Consider the following 23,997-nt stretch of genomic DNA (forward strand, 5'->3'; position numbering starts at 1 on the left):
GCTGACTCACAACATTTCCCTCATACATATGAAGTTCTCTGGTGGTGGAGGAGGGTGGTGTTGGTGGGAGCCAGACTATCTGAGCTCTGAGCTCTCAAAATGATGCATACTTTAGAAGCTGCTGAAATAATTCATGATGATTCTTACATTTTTTAGGGACTAGATCTATGGTTTGAGTATTATGTCCTTCAGATTCAAGTAAAAGGGTGGAAGTTAATGGACCTACACTAAACCACACTGTTACATCCTTGTAAATGATTAAAACTATGCCACTCTCCAGTAATGTTTTAAAGTTTTTTATTCATAGTACATCTTTGTATTCCTAAGCTGATATTTTATTTCTGTCTAGTACTTTTCAACCTTGCTTTTCTTATTAGGATATTTTGTTTTTCTTATATTACATATTTTCCATTTTTTTCTAGACCAGTGCTGTGCAGAACTTTTTGTGATGGTAGAAATGTTCTCTGTCTGCAGTGTCCATTATGCTAGCTATCAGCTTTGTAAGGTTATTGAGCACTTGAAATGGAAGTGATTTAAATTTACATAATCACACATTACTACTCTGTTAGACAGCATAGTCTAGACTCTGGTCCCACCCTCATCACCTGGGCCTGAGCTGTTCATGTTGAATAGTAATTCCAAGTACTGAAATAAATCAGAAATGTTTGCAAACACACTGTCGTTTGATCTAAATTAGTTCTTTGCTTTCAGGTAGTTGATTTACTGAGATATTTTTCCTGGGCTGAGCCTCAGTTGAAGGCAATGAAAGCATTACAGCATGTAAGTAACTTATTTTTTCCCTAAAATATAGAATTTAAGTATTTTTAATTGTCCTGGTTTTCCATAGTTCATCTCAAGTTGTAATTTGTATCAGAAAAGCTAACCCCCAATTTTATTATACATTGATTATTCAAAATAATTATGTTAAAAACATTATGTTAATAATGTTCCAAACTGTAAATTTAAAATGAATGTGCTATACTATTAAATTGTTTACCACAGTGTTCTCATTGGCAAATTGGAGAGAAAAAATATTAATTGGCAAGCAAAATATGGGATTTGAATTCTTAAGTGTTTTTGTATGCTTCTTTCTGTTTTTTAATCTCCATCTTTACCCTCTTGTATTTAGTCTTAGAAGAGTTGTCAGGCAGGTTATAATTATATTCTTTACATCAGCATTGTCCAAATGTATTTTCAGTAATCATGGAAATTTTTTTATTTGCACTGTCCATTGTGGTAGCTACTGGCTTCGTGTGGATATCAACACTTAAAATGTGCGTAGTCTGTTTGAGAAACTATGTATTTTATTGTAATTAGTTTAAATAGGCGCATATGCCTAGGGGTTACTGTATTAGATAGCACAGCTCTAGAGCCTAGAACAACAGGGGTGTCTAGATCACACCATTGCATCAGGGGTATCTGGCTGTATAGGAAGATTTTCCAAGCAGTATCAGGCATGGATAGCTATAATGGAATCAATTTATACATCCTTAAGTTCCTGCCTAAGAAAATATCTGGGTCTGTTAGCTCTGCTTTTTGACCTCCTCTTTAACACCTTTTTTCTACTTTACAAAAGAAGTGTTATCTTGCTTGTGCTTTGGGGGTAAAATGTTTTTTTAAGTTCCAGAGACAATGCTTTGCTCCTGGTAGGGAAAACAAAAACAAAGAGAACTTCTGTAAAAAATATTGATGAGGGCTTGCCTTATTTTTATCAAGATGACAAACTCATAACAAAGCTCTAAGGTCTGCTTGTGTGTCTACCTAACTTAGAGTTAAAATTCAGAAGTGAGAAGGGTGTTACAGGGACAACTCAGTACACTTATTTGAATTAAATTAAGTCTGACCTTTTCTGACAAAGTTAGTCTGATTTGACTGTTTTATTTTCATACCGAAGACTGCCTTTCCAATTAGGTTCTGTAGTGAACATTTCTATAAATTAAATAAATGAGCTAACTTAGTAGTTCTGCAGTTTTGCAGATATATAAATGTATATGAGAAAATTTTCTTTTGCAAGTATTTAAACTTCTGGGATAATCTTTAGATGTCAATTTAAAAATGTGCAAAGGGATATAAAGTTTTATCAGTTCTCTTTCGTTAATAAAAATGTTTGAAAACCATTGCTATGTTGGGTGTTGATTCTAACCATCTTACTTCTTACATTGACTTTGCTTTTAGATTTTCTTCACTGTTAACATAAATCTATAAATTGACCAAATCACCTGGATGCTCTTCAGAATAAAGATACCCTAGGCAAATATTTATGTAATATCCCACACAACCTTGGAATGTCACGATGTACATTAACATAAGACTCTCAAAGTTCTGCAGTAATGAAACTTGTTTATCTCAGTTTTTAACCTGACTTGTATGAATAGTGTACCCTTTTTTTGGTAACACTACTTAGCACCATGGACAGCTTTTTGGAAAGTGCTGATCTGTGGCATTCCCACTAACTGTGGAATATAATAATTTTTTCTAACTCCTTGAGCAATTTAATCTCATATATATGTATATATATCATATATATATATATATATATCTCACCTTTTTATGTAACCTTTCTCAGGAAAGTATTGCTCATAAGTTTTTTTAATTCTATAAGTGAACACACTGAGAAATGTGGATTAAAAAGAACTTGGAGGAGATCTTAGTTCTTCATCTGAAATAATTAAGTTGGAAGAGCATAAGTATAACATATTTAAACATATATATAATATGAAGTATTTTTAGAACTTCTTTTTGAGTAATTTTCAACTAAAATATGAAATATTAATTAAAATGCAAAATTTTTTACCTAAAATGTTTATATTAAAAGCCTTTTATTATACTTATGAAAAAGGGCAATCTCTGGCATGAAAAGCTCACATTAACTATAAAATTATTTTTTATATTAACAGAAAATGGTGGCAGTTCACCCAGCAGAAGTGGTCAATATACTCAACTGTTTCACCTTCAGTAAAGATAAATTAGTTGCTCTTGAATTGTTAGCTTCGTAAGTATTTTTTGTTTACTTCATTTAAAAAAAATTTGGAAGCCTTTTAAATGTATTTTAACTTACTAGTGTGTGTTATTGTGTCAGAACTCTATGAGTAAATAGAACCAATAAAATACAGTGTATGAAAGCATAATGATAAATTCTGATTTCTTCATGTGAATAAATATCTAGTGTACTTATTACACACATGGCTATTGTTAATACTTATAAAATAATAGAGCTTATTGATATTAATTATTTAATTTGATTGTTTCTGCATTTCTGCAACTTAGTTGGCCTTCCTACTCTGAATAACTTGAAAGGCATGTTGGTAAAGATAGGAATTTAAGAGTTAAAACAGAGATCTGCCACTTATCAACACAATACATTTTTTTGGCAAGGTACTTATTATTTCTGAGCCTTATTTTCCTTAATTGGAAAAATAAGGATCTCACCTAGTTAGGTAGGGTATATGAACTTTAAATACTATAACATATGTGAAAGCGTCTAGCACAGCATTTGATAGATGATCATAATGAGTGAAGCTCAAAGAGAAAAGGAAGGAACCTTTACATAATTTAACAGTGTATAATTTATTGTTTACTTATAGAACATACTTTTAAGTCCATAAAAAGACAAAATAAAGCATACGGTAAAACTTTATTTTTAGATCCACCATGATGTTTACTCCTTTAACACATGGTTTGGTTCTATTGCTGTAGCTCTCCTAGCAATTGTTGAAGAGAAGGCATAGTTTGAAAAACCTCAAAACAGTAATTTTTATTTACAGTATTACTTTGTAATCCAGTAATCAGTTAGAGAAATCTCAGTTCAGTTATAATTATCACTTTTACATAAACATTATTTAAACTCAAAGTAAATAATTAATCGCACTTTTAGCCCTATGTCCCAGGAAAAGCTTATTCAGATACATTTGTGCGGTAAATAAAGGTTGCTGACCTCTGTATGTATGCCGGGTTTTTAAATGAAAACCTAATTTGTGTTTTCTTTGTAGAAACATTGTTGATGCGCAGAATTCTCGTCCTATTGAAGATTTATTTAGGATAAATATGTCTGAGAAGAAGCGATGCAAGAGAGTACTTGAACAGGTAGTTTTCCCAAGATAGCTATGTACATGGTATATGGGTATTTTCTGAAGGTTGATGAAAAAGTCCCTTTCTTCCTCTTGTGTTAACTTTGGTGAATAACCTGAGAGCTATTATATGATAGGTTAAAAATGAATATCCCTGCAGTCTCAAAAGTAGAAACAGAGCTGGTTGAAGGGGACACTGGAGGGAGATGAGGTGGCTTGAGGGTAAGAAGCCAGTTGACCATTCAGCTTGAGCTTCATGGGGCATTTAAGTCTTGGTCCCTTTGCCATGCTCCAAGCTTTTGTCTTTAACTTTATTTAGAATCTTGACTTTTCAAATTTGCTTTGTTATCAGGTTTATTTTAAATAAATTCCTAAGAAATGAATATTAAAACAAAATTCCAGTTTATTAGCTTAAAATTTATAAGAGTATGAGTGTACTGGTCTAAGTCTAGAAAACTTGATTCATCATGTAAGGTAGTTATTTCCTAGGGTTCTGATGGCTAAAAGCTGAATTAATAAAATTTAGAAACTTACTTGAGGAGATGCAGATTGCTTTTCTAGGGCCTTGCAGCTCATTTGTGTTTAATATTTAATCCTCAAAACCTCCTCTGAGCTTAGGGAGGGTAGGTAACTTTGCTTTAACCATACATTGTTGTAGCAGAGTCAAGATCTGAGCCATGTTTCTTTACTTCAGTAACTTCTTCATTGGTTTTCTTGACTAAAATCTTTAAGGCATCATGGATATTACTGCTGTAGTTTTTTGTTGTCATTTTATAAAGCATTTTGACCATGTTGCCCTCTCTCTCAGAAATATTCTGAGCCTGAGTGTTTTGTGGAGTAGGCCCTCTGGGCAATGTAGATTAATACAACTTTTCTAGAAGGTAAACTTGAAGAGCCTTTAAAATGTTGATACCTTTTGGCCCAAAAGTTCTACTTCTAGGAATTTATTCTAAAGAAATAGTAGAAATATATACAAATTATATATAAGGGCATTCACCCAAATACTGTTAATATTAATAGCCAAAAATTAAGGTGATTATTTTTAGGTGTTTTATGGGGCTAGATTCTATAGCTAATATAATTATATGTGTTGTAAATGGACTTATAAAACCAATATAACTCTATAACAAAATATATAACATAACATACTTATATATACCTACATATATAACTGGGTATTCCTTTAATACAATATAGATCCAATGGGATATAATTGCCTAGTATGGTGTTTTTTATTAATTTAATGAGTATTTATTTATTGAGCACCAACTCAGTATGAGAGACATCATTTTAGAAGCTAGAGATGCAGTAATAAAAAGCCTAGACCAAAATTCCTTCCTTTACTATATCTTATAATTATGTAATAGTATGTTGAAGATTAAGTATCAAAATAACTCTTGCTTTTCAACAACACAGCTCTGTGGATACCCAATGTCTTGTTATTTGTTTGTGTTTCTCTACTAAATCGTAAACTTCTTCAGAGGAGGAACCATGTCCCTTTCATCTCTGTGTCCTCCTTGCCTTTACTGTAACATGAGCTTGGTGTTTATAGATTTGGACTGTGTTATTTCTTGGTATTTGGTGAAATAGGACAGGTTAGAAAATAAATAGACATTTATGCACACAATTTACAAAATATGTTGTGAAGGTATCTTTGTATAAAAGTCTGTTAGTTGCAACATTAACATTATGTTACCACTTTAATAATTCCATTTAAATAAAGTTATTTTACTTACTATTGATACTTTTGGTCATGTACATTACTGTAATTACTGAATGATGTATGAACAGAATGAAGTAATGCTATTCCTTAATCCATGTTTTTTTGGCTGGGCTCCCCAATGTTGAGAATACTTTAAGTGTTTGTTTGTTTGTTTGTTTGTTTGTTTATTTTACCACCCTCTTCTTTTTTTTATTATAGGCTTTCAAGGTGGGCTGCAAAGCTCCTCATGCTATGATATCTTCTTGTGGAACGATCCCAGGAAATCCATATCCCAAAGGAAAACCTAGTCGCATAAATGGAATATTCCCAGTAAGCATACTTTTATGGCTATGTATGAAACTTCTCATAGCTAAGTATGAAATGTAGCATAAGGTAATGATATTTAAAGAAAATGCCAGTTGATGATGCTTCTCCAAAGGAAAGGAATTTTATTATGTCAGCAATTTAATGCATAGCTTTACCACTGATTGAAAATTCGTGTGTACACTCCATTAAAGTATTTGTGTAAACCTGCATTACAAGCCAAACAGAAAAGAAGATGATTTTGTTTTGTTTTTCCAGGTATTTTAGAAGTACTGATTTACATTTAGTAAAGGAGCAGTTTTCAAATTGTCAGTATTATATTCCCTGTTTCACTTAGCTAAGTATGTTTGGGAAACTCTGCATGCAGTATTTCCTTCCTGGAGAATCATATTGCATAATAAAGGACCTGAGAAGTCCTATAAGAAAGAAACTTTTTATATCATCCAGTGTTCCTCAAACCACTTTGTGAAATAACTTTTTCAAAGTATATTTTTATTGTTATTAACAAATAACCCCGGATCTTAGTGGATTAAAACAATAAATGTTTATTATCTCACATAGTTTTTATAGATGGAGTGTGGGAGTGGCTTAGCTAGGTACTTCTGGCTCAGGTCATCTTATAAGGTTACATTCATCTGAAAGCTCGGTTGGAGCTCAAGAATATGCTCTCAATGTGGCTCACTTACATGACTAGCAAGTTAGTGTTGGGGGTTGGCAGGGGACTTTTCCATAATACTGCTTGCATATCTTCATGACATGACAGCTGGCTTCCACCAGAGTAAGTAATCCAAGGGAGGGCAGGTGGAAGCTGCAGTGTCTCTTATGACTTGGCCTTGGAAGTCAAATGCCATCATATCTGCAGTATCCTATTTGCAACACAGGTCTACTCTCTTCATTCTGGAAGGAAACTGCACGAGGGCACATAGGAGGCGAGGATCAGTAGGGCCATCTTGGTAGTTGGCTGCCATACTAGTGTATACCATTTAGGGACACACTATTAGAGAGACACACTGTAAGAGTCTGTCAGCCTGTTCTGATCTGTTAATTATAGCAATCTTGAATGGGATCTCATTTACTCTTGACAATATAACAATCACACTTACTATTTATAGAGAACATTTTTTCTCATCTATTTTCAACTGTAATACAGGTGCTCTTTTTTTATTCTTTGAGCATTATCCATACCATGCATTGGAAGTCCGTTTCTGGTTGCTGCTTTTTATGAAGGAGAAAAAAATTAGAACATACATTATTTGGAAAAAAACTAAAAAATAACAATACGATAATAAAGAATACAAATAAAACATATTAACAATATAATATCTACATTTGACTTACATTGTGCTATTAATAGGTATTATAAGTAATCTAGCAATACCTTAAAGTATATGAGAGGATGTGCATAGGTTACAAATATGCAAATACTATGCCATTCTATGTAAGAGACTTGAGTATCTGTGGAGTTTGGTATCCTGGAACCAATCCCCTGTGGATACTTTATCTTCCCTTTCTGTCATCTCTGTATATTGCATGTTTGCTTCTGAGTACCTTTGAATGTATTATGAGGGTTACATTACACAGGAGGATTGAGAGCCTAATCAGAGTCATGCAGCCAGCCAGGGCAGAATTGATTCTGGAATCCAAGTCTTTTCAATTCTATCAAGTCCTTTTCTTCGGTGTAATATAGTAAGATTGGTTGTTGTTGTTGGTTTGAGTTTGTTTTTTTTTTTTTTTCTTTTTCCAAGTCTCAATTACCTTTCTATTTTTTTTTTCTTTTGAAAAAAATAATAGGGAACACCTTTGAAAAAAGATGGTGAAGAATGTACCAATGAAGGCAAAGGAATAGCTGCGCGAATTCTGGGACCATCCAAACCAGTATGTTTAGAAAACAAATGATGGAACAAGCCTTAACTCCTACTTGAAGTATTCTGTCTATTCAAAGCATACATTTTGTTTTTGTGTTGCAAAGTTTAAAGTATGCTAGAAATTCTAGGAGAGCAGGGGAGAGTGAATGCTCTAGGGAAAAATAGTATACTTATTTAACAGTATGGAGGGCTCTTTTGAGGTTAAGCATTTGGTTATAAGTAAGACCAGTCAGATTGCTATTTTTGCTCTACACATATTCAGCTGTTCAATTGGAGGTTGACATGTAGAGAGTTTGCTTTAATTAAGCTTGTGGTTTGGCAAAGTTAGTATTTGTAAAACCACGCTGGAGCCAGGAAGTTGAGAGTATTTACAAGGGAATGATTAGAATGATTGGAATATAAACTAGATAGGAGAAGACAACCCTGTGGGTTGAAGAATACTTGCAATTGAAGTACTAGAGATCTACACATAGTCACCAGGCAGACCCTGCCCATCCACATGACAGGTTCTCCAGTGGCAGTGGTTTATGGCAGAGTAGTCGCAGATCATAATCCTTGCACAAGCCTAGTGCTTCACATAGGACCACAGTTATGAAAGCTGGAAAGAATCTGGGTCTTTTGCCACCAGTACGTCTCCTCTCCTGCCCCAAGGTAAAAGTATAATATATGGCTTAGCTTCAGATACTTCCAGTTTTCTAAAGACCAATTCTTTGAATGCTTTTTGTTACTTACATGTAAGTTCCATCAACTGTAAAATAAAGCATTTGTGGATTTTTGGATTTCAAAGGCAAAACAACTAAAATACTGAATTCCTAATTCTATTCTGCATTCTACTAGAGTTGTCAGAATGCTGAATGCCTAAAACAAACAGTGGTTCTTTTCTTCCAAAAGAAGGTAGGAATGATAGGATGAATTCCTAATGAGTTTCAGAGGATGTTGCCATTGGGGGGTTCTTATATAATCGAGATTATAAAACCTAGCAGATTTCTTCTATTAGTTACGTAAGAGGAGAAAGCAATTCTTGGATTAGCCTAGGCTGGGTCCAAGAGGAGTTTGCTATTGTGTAAGATAAGATCTGACCCTTTATTTGAGATAAATTAAAAAATAAACACCTCTGTGGCCTTCTTTGGCAAGATCTACTTTTGGAATTTAATAGGAACCAAAAATTTCCCTCATTTGTACTATGTAGTCCAGTAGCATTTGATATTCTTGGGTGTATTAGGACTGACTATTTTCAAAGACAGGTTTTATTTTGTCAGGAGCTTGGTTGGTTTTCTTAATAACTGCTATACTTTCCTTGCTCCTCTAGCCTCCTTCAACATACAATCCACATAAACCTGTTCCTTACCCAATACCTCCATGCCGACCACATGCAACTATTGCACCAAGTAAGGAGTTCTCTTATTTTTTACTTGTTTTTGTTTTTTGTTGTTTATGTATTAAATTGAAAGTAAGTGCTAATCTGTGTTCTTAGGAAATCTGTAGCACTTATAAAATTGTACGGTATGTTTAATTATGCCCATAGATAGCTACTAGAATCCTGGTCTATAATACAGTATCAGGCAAAGTTTATTTAGGATGTTTTCCTTATGATAAATTAATTACAGGCTTTTTAAATCATTCTTTATGACTTTTCACTTTGGTAAATTATCTAGCATTTTTTTATGGTAGTTGGTGTTCAGAAGCATTATTAATTGCATTTAACTAAAAAAGGTCAAGTATATGTGTTTGACAGAAAAGACAAATAATTTAAGTATGGCAGGTTCTGTCTGCCATTCAGTGAGCTAATGCCTGGAATGAGCACACAATGGGAAATGGTAATCTCTAGTTGTCTTGTTTGGTCTTAGTTTTCATTTAGTCCTGACCCAAACCTCCATGTAAGATGTAACTGTATTATTTAACAGTTTTAAAAATAAATGGAATAGCTGCATTAATACAGTTTAAACTACTGGTCACAGAACGATATTAAATTATATCCTTTTTCTATTATATTTTTATTTTAGGTGCTTATAACAATGCAGGTCTGGTACCGTTAGCCAATGTCATAGCTCCAGGCGTGCCCCCTCCACCTCCATATACTCCTAATCCCACAGGACCAGGTAAAGTCATGTTATTACAGGGTACTAAAAGTAAGTAATTCATTCATGCACAATTTGCACTTGGAGAGGACAGTTGTGCACTTGGAGGGGACAGTTGTTTCACCTGATATATCCTAATAAAAGGAGCACAAACTCGAGAGCCTGATGGATCTGGGCAGGAATCCTTAGCAACACTGGGCAGTTTTCATAATATTCATGGACTTCCGTTTCCACATTTGAAATACAGGATAACAATTAAATAGTACTACTTAGTAACATGTTCAACTGATGTCAGATTATCTTACCATGTGCTATATGCTGAGGATACAAAGGTGAACAGACAGTCCTGTTTGTAAAGAGTTTACAGTCTAGTGAAAAATACAGATAAGGAAAGAGAAGACGATTTCAATATATTCTACTTCATTGGTTCTGAATTGCACATTTTTTATAGTTTAATTTCTTTGAAATTGGAATGTGGTTTACAGCAAATGGCATCCTAGATTCTGAGAGATAAGATGATCAGTGCTATGACAGAGTACAGGTGCTATGGAAACTCACAGGAGGGGCATCCAAACCCCTAAAATAAATGTGAGCTGCTTGCTAAAGATTGTTGACTTAGTAATGCAGCTGCCATTTAATGGAATTAAGGTGAAGAAGAAATAGGTAAAAACAGACTGGTAATGTAATATGAGGAATGGTAAAGTAACAAGGACATAATTTCTCTGTCACTTGGAACTGCTTGGGGCACTTTTTCAAACTATCCTCAGTTCCCCATTTGTATAGAGATTCTGCTTCAGTGGATTAGAGGTGGGGCCCTGGTATCTTTGTTTTTTAAGGATCTCCAGGTGATTCTTCAAGCAAGCTTGGGAAATAGTAAAATCTGCACACAACCCAAAAGGGATCAGAGCATCAGTTTTTTTCAAGGGTCTTTGTTAACTGTCAGATTGAAGAGAGTTGAGGGACTTTCTGCCTCCTTTATTGAGAATTTTTGGACACTAAGGCAGATGCCTGTCTGACTCAGCAAAGGAGCTGTTGAGAGAGAAGCTGAAATTGATGGATGAATATGTATGGGGTTAACAGTGGGGTAGCAAAGGATACTCTGCCCAAAGGAGGTTTATCACATGCAGGTTAGAAAGGGTGAAGGGGTGGATTTGGCTTCTGTGCCTGGCAGAATGGGGAAGGAGCTGGGATCCAGCTCACTGTAGCCTAAGTTCCATTGCCAGTTGGCACGGTTGTCTCCCCATTCACTTTAGAATGATATAAAGGCTGCACTCAAGTGGCCTTGGGCCACATATGTGAACACAGGTTGTAGAAAAAAGAACTATTTCTCTCGAGTCATAAACTTTGACAAGCTATGGAGAAGTATAATTGACTTAATGAATGCCACCATTTGGGCAAATTACTCCTACCATGGGGAGGAAGAGCTTGTAAGAAAGCGATGAGAAGGGCTAAAACTCCCCAGCACTTGCCTACCTTTTGCTTTAGGTCTTTTGGGAACATGGCATAAGAAGAATAAATCGTTTTCCGTATATTGCCAAACTATTATATTCTCCCAGTTAATCTTTACCAGATTATACCTATCCATGAGAGTATATCAGCATGCAGTTTCTTCATACCCTTTCAAAATGGAAGATGATCGGTTTTTTTAAATTTGCCAATTTGATAGACCAGTTTAGCTTACCTTTTTGTTTTTTATAAAATTTTAATTTTTATTTAGATTAGTTGTTGTTTGTTTGATTCTTCTGAGTTTTGTATCTTACTTAGAAAACCCTTCACCCCAACAGTATAAAAATACCATATAAAATCAATTACTTTTACAGTGATTCTTTTTAAATGTTTAGCTTTTAATCCATTTGCCATTCATATTTTTGTATATACATAGGGTAGTAATAGAACTTAGTTATTTTTCTGCCCTTAGTAACATAAATAAATTCTCTGTTTAACTAGCCAAGAGTGAATTCTGTTGAATACTCTAATAAGGGTTGCAAAACATTTTTTCCAAAATTTATCATTTTATTTCCTCCCTTGTTTATGGTACCTTTTGACCTTACAGTTTTACATTTTTGCATAGACAAATATAGGCTATGAAAGAAAAGCTGGGACCAAGTAGTCTTGGTTGAGATCATCTTATCCCTGGGTAGTTCAGATATTTTAGGTCTTATAAGATACTTACTCCATCTGGAATTTGTTTTGGTATATGGTGAAATAGAGGTTCATCTTAATTTTAGTCTTTCTTCCCCACTGATTTGAAATACACTTATTTTGAATTTTCGTACACACACAGGTATAACTCTAGGGTTCTTTATTCAGTGCAAGGGTAGTTATTTTATGATTATATCATATTGATTTCATTAGCAGATTTACAGTGTGTTCTAATATTTGATAAGGCAAGCTCCCCTTCATATATTTTTATATTTTTCTTACCTATTTTTATGAATTTATTCTTTTATATGAACCTTAAGGTTATGTTATGTAATTAAAAAAAAACACAGTTGAATTTATATATGTATTTGTAGAGAGAGTTATATAGTAATTTGGGGAGAATTGACAATTGGCATTTTCAGGATATCATCGTGCCAATCATTCATGTGTATGTCTTTATATCATGTCTAGTTGGCAGTGTTTTATTCCCCATAGCTTATTTTATCCCTTTCAAGAAGATGTTATAGTTTTTTACTTATAGCTTCTATGCCTTAAGTTTGTCTCTACAGAATTTAGAGGTAATTTTTATTATAATTATAAATGAAATGCTTCATTTCTAGGTGCTCATTACCAATTACCTATTCTAAGTTTTTTTTAAGTCTGTCGAGTTTTCTAGTTATAAAATAATATTAACTGAGTTATATTCTTACTATATATTTCTTTTTTCCCCTAGGCTTTATTGAGTAATAATGTTGCCCTTTTTCTTTTTAGTGTACAAAAATATTTTGCTTTACCTTTATTTTCAACTTTTCCTCCACAAGGTTTTGTTTATTTGGTAGATTAGTTTGGTTTGTAAATTATATATGTAGCTGAATTTCTGTTTTTATACCCTTTGGGGACACTTTTAATTGGAATTTCTGATAATCATAAATATTACACATTTATTCTTAGTTTTTCCATTTTATTTTTATATTCATTATTATTCTTTTATTTCAGTTTTTTGTTTCCTTACCTTTACTAAGTTGGATCAAATTGCTGTTTTGTTTTTTTAACAACTCTTCTCTCCTTGCACCCTCCCAAACTTAAAAATGTTATCTTTGACATTACTAGGGATTACCTTCATAGTTTTAATGGTTGCCAGTATACAAAAACTAAAAAAAAAAACAACCTACATATCATTGTACTTCCTTATACTCTTTTTTATCAATTTCTGTGTTTTGTTGGAATACTATACATTTTTGCTTCTAATATTTAATTTTTCTTTAAGATTGCCTCTAATCATGACTTGGTATTGTTTCTTCTATTCTTTGATTCCCTATTCTGATATGTTTTTTCTAATTTTCATGTGATAGAAAATATCTTTAAGAAGTTTCTTCATAAAAGACACATGTGTAGAGTTGTAGATGAGGAATCCAATTCCAGTGAATTTTATTTTCTTCAGTCTAATGCTCTCCCAACTGAGCTATTTTGGCAGCCATTAATTTCTTTATTAGAAACTTGGTCTCTTTCTGTAAGCTTACAAAGAAAATATTTTTTATATTTGGATTTCAGGAATTTTACCAAGATGTCTAGGTGTGTGTCTTGTCATTAATCTTTTCTAGCACTATGTCAGGACTTTGAATGTAAAAACTCAAGTATTTGAAGTTTAGGAAAACTTTGTTTTTATTTTAATCATTGCATTTTCATCTGTTTGCTGTTTCTTCTTCTTCTTCCTCTTCCTCTCCTTTTTCTGGTACTCTTGTATTTATTAGATTTTCTATATTTGCCTTCTTTACCTATTTACTTATGACTCTTTTTTTTTTGGTATTTTGGCATTCTAAGCAGGATTTTTTTTTCTTGTTTTCAGCTAACGAGTTTTGTTTTCAGTAATGTTATTTCTAATCTTCACCATTCCTTGCATTTATTAATTTGGAATCAGATTTTTATATCTAAAAGTCTTTACCTTCTCTGCTTATTTCCTCAAAGTATTATGTGTATGCGTGCATGTTCTTAATTTGTATTACAGGTTTTAAAAGTTCTTTTTCTTTTGTTACTTCAATCTCCATTGTTTCAGTAGTTATTTTTTGTTACTTTGGTTAAGCTAGTAAATCCCTTAAACAAGCTGTGATTTTTCTTTGCTCACTTTTGCCAGGGCTTGTGGGTTCCCTTTGTACCTTATGCCTGTCACGGTGTTGGTTCCTTGGGCAATTATTATCAAGCCATGGGAGAGTAATTGTTTCCCCTTTGTATCCTTGGCAGGTGAGCTGTTTGGACATGTCCTTTCCCATGAGGATGGGAGGCACGTGCTTTAGGTTGTCAGTCTCGCAGATACCAAATCAGCCTCAGCTAGGCTAGTTCTCTGACAGCTGCTGGCATGGGGCCTTCCCCAGAGCCGAATACAGCTAGTGGGCAGGGTGGTTTCTTTCTGTTGGCTTGGGAAGTGTACTTGGCTGTTGGTGGATTCTGTGCTCATTCACTTAGCAGCCACCTCCCGCTTCCCCGTCTTCCCGTGTCTGGGCAGTCTGTTAGCTCAGCCAGTGACAGTGGGTTGTCTTTTCTGCACTCTAGCTGCCTGCTGCACTTTCTCCTGGATGGCAGGCAGATGGCATCTTTCCAGAAAGTGTTCTTAAATACAGTGTATCTATAAAATAACAATGTGTATTTAAAACGTGACAAGCTAAGGTTGGGGGGCAGGATAGAGCTTTTGCTCATAATCCTCTCAATCCTCATATAGTTACTACTATCTTCATTTCCTTTCTTTTTTCGTGTATGTGCATTGTATTTCCTAACACAGTATACATATATATTTATATACTAGGTTGTTCTTTTTTACCCCAATCTATGTTTATTGTTGTGATGAATAATTTGATTAAAGCTTAAAGTGAACTTTTATTTATTTTTATGTAGAGAATGAAGACCTGTCCAGTCAGTCAAAACCTGCACCGAGTCAAAGTAAGAACCAAATTTGATCCAGAGATAGCTTTTTTCTACTCTTTTATTCACTGAGAACGATATGAGTTGAATGTATTTAGAATTTTTTATGTTTTAGGAAAAGTGCCTAGCTAAAGAATGTGATTAATACTGGTTAAAGGTGGCTTAATATTGGTACATTTTATAGATACAACATAAAATGCACTTATTAAATTTAAAATTAATCTTAGGACTTTGTATCCTATTTGTAAAACTTGCAATGTAATGTAAGTGCTATGTGACATTGTATCTATATTCATTTTATGTTCTGTGATATTGGAATCCTCATTTCTTTTTTGATATAAGCACATAGAGTGATAAAAACCCTTTCTGGGCCGGGCGCTGTGGCTCACGCCTGTAATCCTAGCTCTTGGGAGGCCGAGGCGGGCGGATTGCTCAAGGTCAGGAGTTCAAAACCAGCCTGAGCAAGAGCGAGACCCCGTCTCTACTATAAATAGAAAGAAATTAATTGGCCAACTGATATATATATAAAAAAAAAAATTAGCCGGGCATGGTGGCGCATGCCTGTAGTCCCAGCTACCCGGGAGGCTGAGGCAGAAGGATCACTCGAGCCCAGGAGTTTGAGGTTGCTGTGAGCTAGGCTGACGCCACGGCACTCACTCTAGCCTGGGCAACAAAAGCGAGACTCTGTCTCAAAAAAAAAAAAAAAAAAAAAAAAAAAAACCCTTTCTGACAAACTGTATATCAGATTTTACTTTTATATTTAATTATTTCAATAAGTATTATTAAGCATAACTTAGAGTAGAAAAGAATAACGAGCATCAAAGCAGAAAATGGAATTGAACAATGAAGATGAACTATGGCCTATGTACTGCCTCCAGATGGCAGCAGCACCATAGCACTTATTTTTCCCCTAGGTGAGGTGCTTCATTGACCATGTCAGCTTCCTATGTCAAAAGTCTTAATTATGTATAGATTTAAAAATGTCTTAGTCCATGAAAATATCTTTCAGTTGATTATCACTGAAAAAGTAACATTCTTTGTTTACAGCTGAAACAGAATTTGATGTGAGTACAGGATCAGATGATAGTTGTCATTATGACATTAGCTACTTAAGTCAAGCTTTCCATTTGACACCAAGAAGATTATCACAGACAGACATAATCATTGAATTTATTCGGGGTGGAACACAAATCATCCCCCAAAATGCTAATATTAATTATTTGTGGGGTTTATCAGAATAAAAATATTGTAACAAACTTTAGAAATGTTATTGAGAATAGTCCTTGAATGGGTTTGGGAACTGTAGTTTGAGGTAAGCATGATATATCCAGCATGGCAAACACTTTACCACACAGGTGCTGTGCAAGGTCATGGGACTCTAAAGATGAATTAGACACAGGTTTTGCTCCTACAGGAGCTCCCAGGACAAACCAGATAAAGGTTGGAGATTAATGTAGTATAGTGGTCAATATGAGCAAATGTATATGGAGAAAAACTATGCAGATTAATAATCTAAAATACTAAATTCAATTCAGAGTGGCAACAAAGATTACTAGAGAAATGGGCGTGACTTCTGGGAGGCCTTGTATGCCCCTGAGAGGGAAGCCATGTCCCAAAACTCTTAAGAGAGGGATGGACTTATGATTATTCCTCTAGATAAGCTGTTTAAAAGAGAGATAAAGTCAGTGCACCAACACTAATCACAATTAAAATAAATTCTTTGAATTTTGAAAAAGTGGAAAAATATAAAAGGAGGGTTTGTGAGCTTCTCGAGGCTTCCTGACTGTGAAATGGAGGGCTGTTCCTATTCTGAGCAGAGTCTGGAAGACAACTGGTTCTGACTGAGTCTCCAGAGTGAAGATCAGGCTAATGGAATCTAGCACTTTAGATATTACAAGAGCCTATTCTACCTGTCATTGATTTTCTTTTTAAAGCCTATGTCATTGATTTTCTCTATTTGTTAAATAATACAAAAATGGTTATGCATTTCTTTTGAGCTAAAATTTGACATTTCAGCATGATGATACATTCTTGCCTTTTTCCCCCTCCCACAGCATTTTCCACCCCTGCAAGTCAACTCTTTTCTCCTCATGGTTCTAATCCTTCTACACCTGCTGCAACTCCTGTCCCTACTGCATCCCCGGTCAAGTCAGTCAATCACCCGTCAGCATCAGCAGCTGCCACCATTTCTGGAATTAACCTGCCACATACTGTCCTTCCTGTGTTCCCAGGGCAGGTCTCCTCAGCCGTTCATACACCTCAGCCATCAACGCCAAACCCAACAGTTATCAGAACCCCTTTGTTGCCTGCTGCACCTGTCACTTCCACCCACAGTACAACATCCGCTCTTGTTCCTTCTATTTTTTCTGGCCTAGTGCCACTGCCAGGTCCTCCTACTACTCCTACCCCAGGCCCTCAGGCCACATCTGCGCCTCGGGCCACTCTTACTTCTAGTGAAACATTTGCTTCTACTTCTGCGCCTTTCACCAGCCTCCCCTTTCCCACCACCTCTACTGCTGCTTCCACCAACAACCAAAATTCTGCTTCATTATCATCAGGTTTTGCAGGTCTTCCTTTGCCCTTGCCACCAACATCCCAAAGCGTAGCCAATCCGACTCCTTCAGTAATTGCCAGTGGTTCTGCTCCCAGTGTTGCTGGTCCACTTGGTGTAAACAGTCCTCTCTTGTCTGCTTTAAAAGGCTTTCTGACATCGAACGACACCAATTTAATCAACTCCTCTGCTTTATCCTCTGCTGTTACTAGTGGGTTGGCTTCATTATCTTCTCTAACTAATCAAAACTCTGATTCTCCTGCATCAGCCCCTAACAAGTGCTATGCCCCATCGGCCATTCCCGCCCCACAGAGCTCTTCCACTCCAGGCTTGGCGGTGTTCCCAGGCCTTCCATCTCCTGCGACTAACTCCACTTCCACACCCCCTACCCTGCCCGTGCAGTCTCCTTTAGCCACGCCTACGTCATCGTCAACGTCAGTGCCAGTGAGCTGTGGCTCCTCGGCTGTCCTTTTGCATGGCTCCCACCCAGGTCCCTCAGACCTGCATATGTCAGCTACCCCTGCTGTAACGACTCTTCCTGTTATGATCAAAACTGAGCCCACGAGTCCTACCCCCTCGGCCTTCAAAGGCCCATCTCATTCCGTGAATCCCTCCCATGGAAGTTTAGGTTTGCCGGGGACATTGGGTTGTGCATATACTTCAACGTCGGTGCCCATCAGTTTATCTACTTGCCTTAATCCTGCGTTGTCAGGTCTCTCCAGTTTGAGTGCTCCCTTAAATGGTTCAAATCCCCTTTCCTCTATTTCCCTCCCACCACACGCTTCCTCCACGCCTATTCCTCAAGTATTCACTGCTCTTCCTCCTTTTACTTCTTTGACCAATAATTTTCCTTTGGCTGGCAACCCATCTCTTAATCCGCCAGTATCTCTTCCAGGGTCATTAATAGCCACTTCGTCAGCCTCTGCCACCTCCACATCTGTCTCCCACCCCAGCTCTACGGCAGCCGTTCTCTCAGGGCTCTCTGCCTCAGCACCAGTCTCGGCAGCACCCTTCCCCCTCAATTTGTCTACTGCCGTCCCCTCACTTTTCTCAGTTACCCAAGGCCCTCTGCCGTCTTCAAATCCCTCCTACCCTGGCTTTTCTGTCTCCAATACCCCAAGCGTTACCCCTGCTCTCCCTTCGTTCCCGGGGCTGCAGGCGCCCACTACGGTCGCAGCCGTCACACCACTACCTGTGGCTGCCACAGCCCCATCCCCGGCCCCTGTCCTCCCAGGATTCGCCTCAGCATTCAGTTCCAATTTCAACTCTGCTCTCGTTGCACAAGCTGGGTAAGTGAATAGTTTAGAAATAGGATAAAATTATTCTTCACCTAACTTGTAGTTCATAGTCTTATTTTAATAAGACTATGCAAAAATCCAAGCAAAAGTCAAAATCTTAATTGTTTGGTGGTGCCAAATGATGTTTTTCTGGGCTGAAACTTCAGTGCTCCAAAAATGTATTATGGCTCTTGAACCATGTTAAGATAAATAAATAAACTATGCCTATGGACATAATTTTTGGATTTGTATTTTGTAGTTTTCATTGCTTATAAAATAGCAGAAAGTATTAAATAACACATAAAATTATTGAATTAGGCATAATGTATTTTATAATAAAAAGTTGTACATCAGTGAATGGCTGACTTTTATGGTTCTTTCCAACAGACAAATAAATCCTAATTTTGTTTTGTTTGTTTGTTTTCAACATCATAAGATAGTGCTTGACATATACAGAAGCAGTAACTTTTATGTCTTATCTGCAGTTTGACCTGTTTTTCTGTCAATTGTTTTAGGTTATCATCTGGACTTCAAGCTGCAGGCAGTTCTGTTTTTCCAGGTCTTTTGTCCCTCCCAGCTATCCCTGGGTTTTCCCAGAACGCTTCACAGTCATCCTTGCAAGAGTTACAGCATAACGCAGCTACACAGTCAGCACTGTTACAGCAGGCAAGTAGACAGTGTCTGGCAGAAATAAAATGGTAACATATATAACCAACTTCCATACTGTTAACATTGCTATATCCATTGTCACATCCCTACATTGGCAAAAAATGGCTGTTAGCAGAGTGTGTGGAGGTTGATGATTAATAATTCTCCTAAAATTTGCAAATTATGTTTGTCTTCTTTCAGAAGAGTAACAAAGGTGATAAGATGTAGTCATCTGTGTGAATTGTTTTTCCTGCTTATAGATTTTAAAAATTAGTTTGGAGATTTTACTTAATAGAATTTAAGAATCTTTGTTTGTGACATTTAAATTTTATTAGGTTGGTGCAAAAGTAATGCGGTTTTAGCATTGTTGAGATTTGCTGTTTGATACTGGAATACATTCTTATATAAATGTTATGTTATACCATCATTTTAATGCACATTTCTTGCTTTATTTTTTTTTTTGCTGATGACTTATTACTTGCTGTTTATCTTATATTTATTTTAGACTATGGAAATGATTTTAGACAAAAAGCAAATTCGAGTGATTTTCTTATTCAAGTTCAAAATGGGTCATAAAGCAGTGGAGACAACTCAGAACATCAACAATGCATTTGCCCCAGGAACTGCTAAGGAACGTCTAGTGCAGTGGTGGTTCAAGAAGTTTTGCAAAGGAGATGAGAGCCTTAAAGATGAGTACAGTGGCCGGCCATTGGAAGTTGACAATGACCAACTGAGAGCAGTCATCGAAGCTGATCATCTTAACAACCACATGAGAAGTTGCTGAAGAACTCAATGTTGACCATTCTATGGTCATTAGGCATTTGAAGCTAAGTGGAAAGATGAAAAAGCTTGATGCCTCAGGAATTGACTGAAAATAAAAAAAATCATCGTTTTGAAGTGTTGCCTTCTCTTATTTTATGCAAGAACAGTGAACCACATCTTGATCAGATTGTGACGTGCAACGAAAAGTGGATTTCATACAACAACCAGCGATGACCAGCTCAGTGGTTGGACTGAAAAGAAGCTCCAAAGCACGTTCCAAAGCCAAACTTGCACAAAAAGAAAGATCATGGTCACTGTTTGGTGGTTTGCTGCTGGTCTGATCCACTACAGCTTTCTGAATCCCAGGGAAACCATTACATCTGAGAAGTGTGCTCAACAAATAAATCAATGAAATGCACCGGAAACTTCAATGGCTGTAGCCAGCACTGGTCACCAGAAAGGGCCCAAGTCTTCTCCACAGCAGAGCCGACCACAGGTCACACAACCAATGCTTCAAAAGTCGAATGAAATGAGCTACGAAGTTTTGCCTCATCCACCATATTCACCTGACCTTTTGCCAACCGACTACCACTTCTTCAAGCATCTTGACAACTTTTTGCAGGGAAAATGCTTCCATAACCAACAGGATGCAGAAAATGCCTTCCAAGAGTTTCTCAAACCCCGAAGCACAAATGTTTACACTATAGGAATAAATAAACTTATTTCTCATTGGCAGAAATATGTTGATTGTAATGATTCCTATTTTGATTAATAAAGATATGTCTGAGCCTAGTTATAATGATTTAAAATTCAGTTCGAAACCACAATTACTTTTGCACAAACCTTTAATAACTTGTCTTCTATAAGCTATCTGAAATAATAGACCATTAAAGCAAATCATCTTCAGAAAAACCTACTTTTCTTTGAAAGAATAATATTCTTAATATTATTATATAATATTATTATATAAAATTATATAATTATATAAAATTATTATTATATAATAATAATATTCTTAATATCTTAATGACATTTCTATGCCTCTCCTTCACCTGAAGGTGTTTGAACATTTCTTAAAACTTTTAGGAGACTGAGCACACTTTAGCCCCAAAGTTTTTTCTTTCTTTCCTGTTCTGAATATCTAGAGTGTGGCATAGGCACAAGCAAATGCAGACTTGACTGAACTTGGCGCTTTGCTAAACTACGTGTTCTTTTCTCTATCAGGTCCATTCAGCTTCAGCCCTGGAAAGCTATCCAGCTCAGCCTGATGGGTTTCCTAGTTATCCTTCAGCACCAGGAACACCATTTTCTTTGCAACCAGGCCTGTCCCAAAGCGGATGGCAGTGATTATATTTTAACCTCTAGTCTCCTTCACAGCAACATCAGAATTGCCTAAGGACTCCAGTGAACAATCTGACAAATGTGAAGTTGGCCAAAAGTCAGAAAATGAGAGTAAAGATAATCCTGGGGACATTGTGACAAGAGTTTGAAAATCATGATTGCATTTTTTTAACCACTTTGGTACCGCGCTCACCGGCCACCAAACCTTGCCCCCGGCCGGCACTCATAGTCTGCAAGATAGTTTGTGCTGTGCATTGACGAATCCGTTTTGCTCTTGTGTGATGAGGAAAGCTTTAAAGCACTGAAAGCTTGTTTTATTTTACAGGCAGCTTTAGGATAATAACTCCTACTAAGGACTTGTTAAAAGGTCACAGATTCATAGTAACTTATTAGCTGAACGTATACACTGCAACTACAGAGATAAAAGCAGAAGCTTTTGGCTGTCGGCTAAAGTTGACGTGCTCATTCATCTGTGGCTGACGACTATAGTCGACGCTGGTACTGAAGTGGTTAATTGGTTTTAAGTCTGAACACTCCCCCATGTAAATATGCTGACAATAAATTGTATGGAGAATAGTATTTGAAAAGCATTTGGGGACTTTTCATCTCCTATCCTACAAAATTTTGAATCATGTATGTGATCTATGTAGAAAGAATATTAAAGAGTAAATTGAACTCTTTATAGCCGAATACAGCCTTAAATCTGCTTGTATAGCATCCATTGACAGAAGTAATAGCTGTGCCTCAGACTTAGGGGTTGCATGTGGCCCTGGGGGAGTTACTGCCCTTGGTATGCATGACTGGTTCCTACTAGCAGTATTGCATATGTATCTACAAAAGGGAGCTTGAGACCCACAGTTATTTTTAATTTCTGATATTAACAATCATGCATACTGCTGAATTTAACTCAGTATATTTCAGGTAAGTGAAAATGGTGCTTAATATAGTCTTTAGAATGACTTTCAGGTGTTTTCGACTAAAAATATATATCCAGAACTACTTTCTTACAGAAATACAAGTAAGGCTTGTGATAATTTGCCTTCAAAACATTTTTCCTAATCTCAGCAGTATCCAAATGAATGAGGAACACTTGACTGACTCTCGGGCCACCTCTATTACTCATTCTACTCTGGAAGCTCTTGGTGAATGTTTACAATCATGGGATGTAGTATTTCTATTTGTACTTAAAGTCAAATGCTTATCTGAAGTAATTATGTGACAATAAATAGAGAAGTCTCACTCTGTTAGTAAACATGCAGTGTTTACTGTATTTAAGGATCTGTGGTAGTATAATATGATTGAATGTTATTAATATAAGAATAATAACTGCCACACTTGGGGGGGTAGGGGAGTAAGGACAATGAATTCCAATCCTGTGATTAAAAGTGTAAACTATAGAATCTGCTGTAGTACATTTCAGCATCTAGAAGTTTTACTTTTATAAAAATGGTGTCTGGAAGATGTTGCTAATGTATTTTCCTTCAAAATAGGGAACAAACTTTTTAAGTATATTATTAATAAATATTCCTGTATGGTTAGTTTTTAACAATTTTTTAAATAAACTTTATGGCTATGACAATTATTTTATAAGTGTTTTATTATATTCTTGGGTAGACATCTTAATTTTTTGTATGTGCTAGAGTTAATATATTGAGCATTTTTGTCTGAATTTAGTTGAAACTCAATTTATACTACTGACTGCTCATTCCTTTAAATAATATCTTATGCAAAAGTCATAACCAACACTTGAACAGGCTGATTTATGTTTTTAATTATCTTTGAACACAGAATGTAACCTATAATCCGATACCAGTTTCTGGAAGTTGTCATTTGTTCTTTTTAAGTCTATGCTCATAAAACTTTCTAAAATTATATTGTATCTTTTACATATGTTGACCATTCGTTCAGAAAATATTGAGTGAGTAATCTTTATACAGTGTGATGCTAGTGCAAGATATATTTCTGCTGTTCTGTGAGCCCCTTGAGCAGAGGAACTATGGTTTGTTCGTCTTTTATGTATCCCTGACATCTTGCACATATTGGGAACTGAAAGTTTTGTATAAAAGTGAAAAGAATATTTTTTGAACCTTTGGACTAATTCCTGGGGCAGGTTTCATATATCTGTTTCACAACCTTCTGAGATAAGTACTAGTAACCCAATTCACTAGACAAAGAAGCCAAGATGTGTAGGTCACACGCAATAAGTAAGTGGTAAATCTGAACCAAGCACTTAAACGAATTCTGCAACCAAGTGCTAAGAACACACATTAGTGGCAGGGAGGGAGAAATAACTTACTACCTGCCAGTGTCCAGGAAGATTCTCGGTG

The 23,997-nt window shown here is 35.9% G+C and overlaps 1 protein-coding gene across 1 annotated transcript in view; it reads left to right on the forward strand.

Annotated features, from left to right (window-relative positions):
* The window catches only part of PROSER1 (proline and serine rich 1), a 29,344-nt gene extending 6,095 nt beyond the window's left edge, over nucleotides 1-23,249 (forward strand). The window contains exons 3-13 of the mRNA XM_012742683.2: nucleotides 712-780; nucleotides 2,898-2,992; nucleotides 3,990-4,083; nucleotides 5,989-6,099; nucleotides 7,885-7,968; nucleotides 9,268-9,346; nucleotides 9,962-10,057; nucleotides 15,065-15,109; nucleotides 17,146-18,931; nucleotides 19,435-19,585; nucleotides 21,554-23,249. Of these exons, the coding sequence (XP_012598137.2) occupies nucleotides 712-780; nucleotides 2,898-2,992; nucleotides 3,990-4,083; nucleotides 5,989-6,099; nucleotides 7,885-7,968; nucleotides 9,268-9,346; nucleotides 9,962-10,057; nucleotides 15,065-15,109; nucleotides 17,146-18,931; nucleotides 19,435-19,585; nucleotides 21,554-21,676 (2,733 nt within the window). The 3' untranslated portion in view covers nucleotides 21,677-23,249. The remainder of the gene's footprint in view (nucleotides 1-711; nucleotides 781-2,897; nucleotides 2,993-3,989; nucleotides 4,084-5,988; nucleotides 6,100-7,884; nucleotides 7,969-9,267; nucleotides 9,347-9,961; nucleotides 10,058-15,064; nucleotides 15,110-17,145; nucleotides 18,932-19,434; nucleotides 19,586-21,553) is intronic.
* Nucleotides 23,250-23,997: the final 748 nt, after the last annotated feature.

This window comes from Microcebus murinus, chromosome 13 (genome assembly GCF_040939455.1).
Source record: "Microcebus murinus isolate Inina chromosome 13, M.murinus_Inina_mat1.0, whole genome shotgun sequence".
Classification (NCBI taxonomy): domain Eukaryota; kingdom Metazoa; phylum Chordata; class Mammalia; order Primates; family Cheirogaleidae; genus Microcebus; species Microcebus murinus.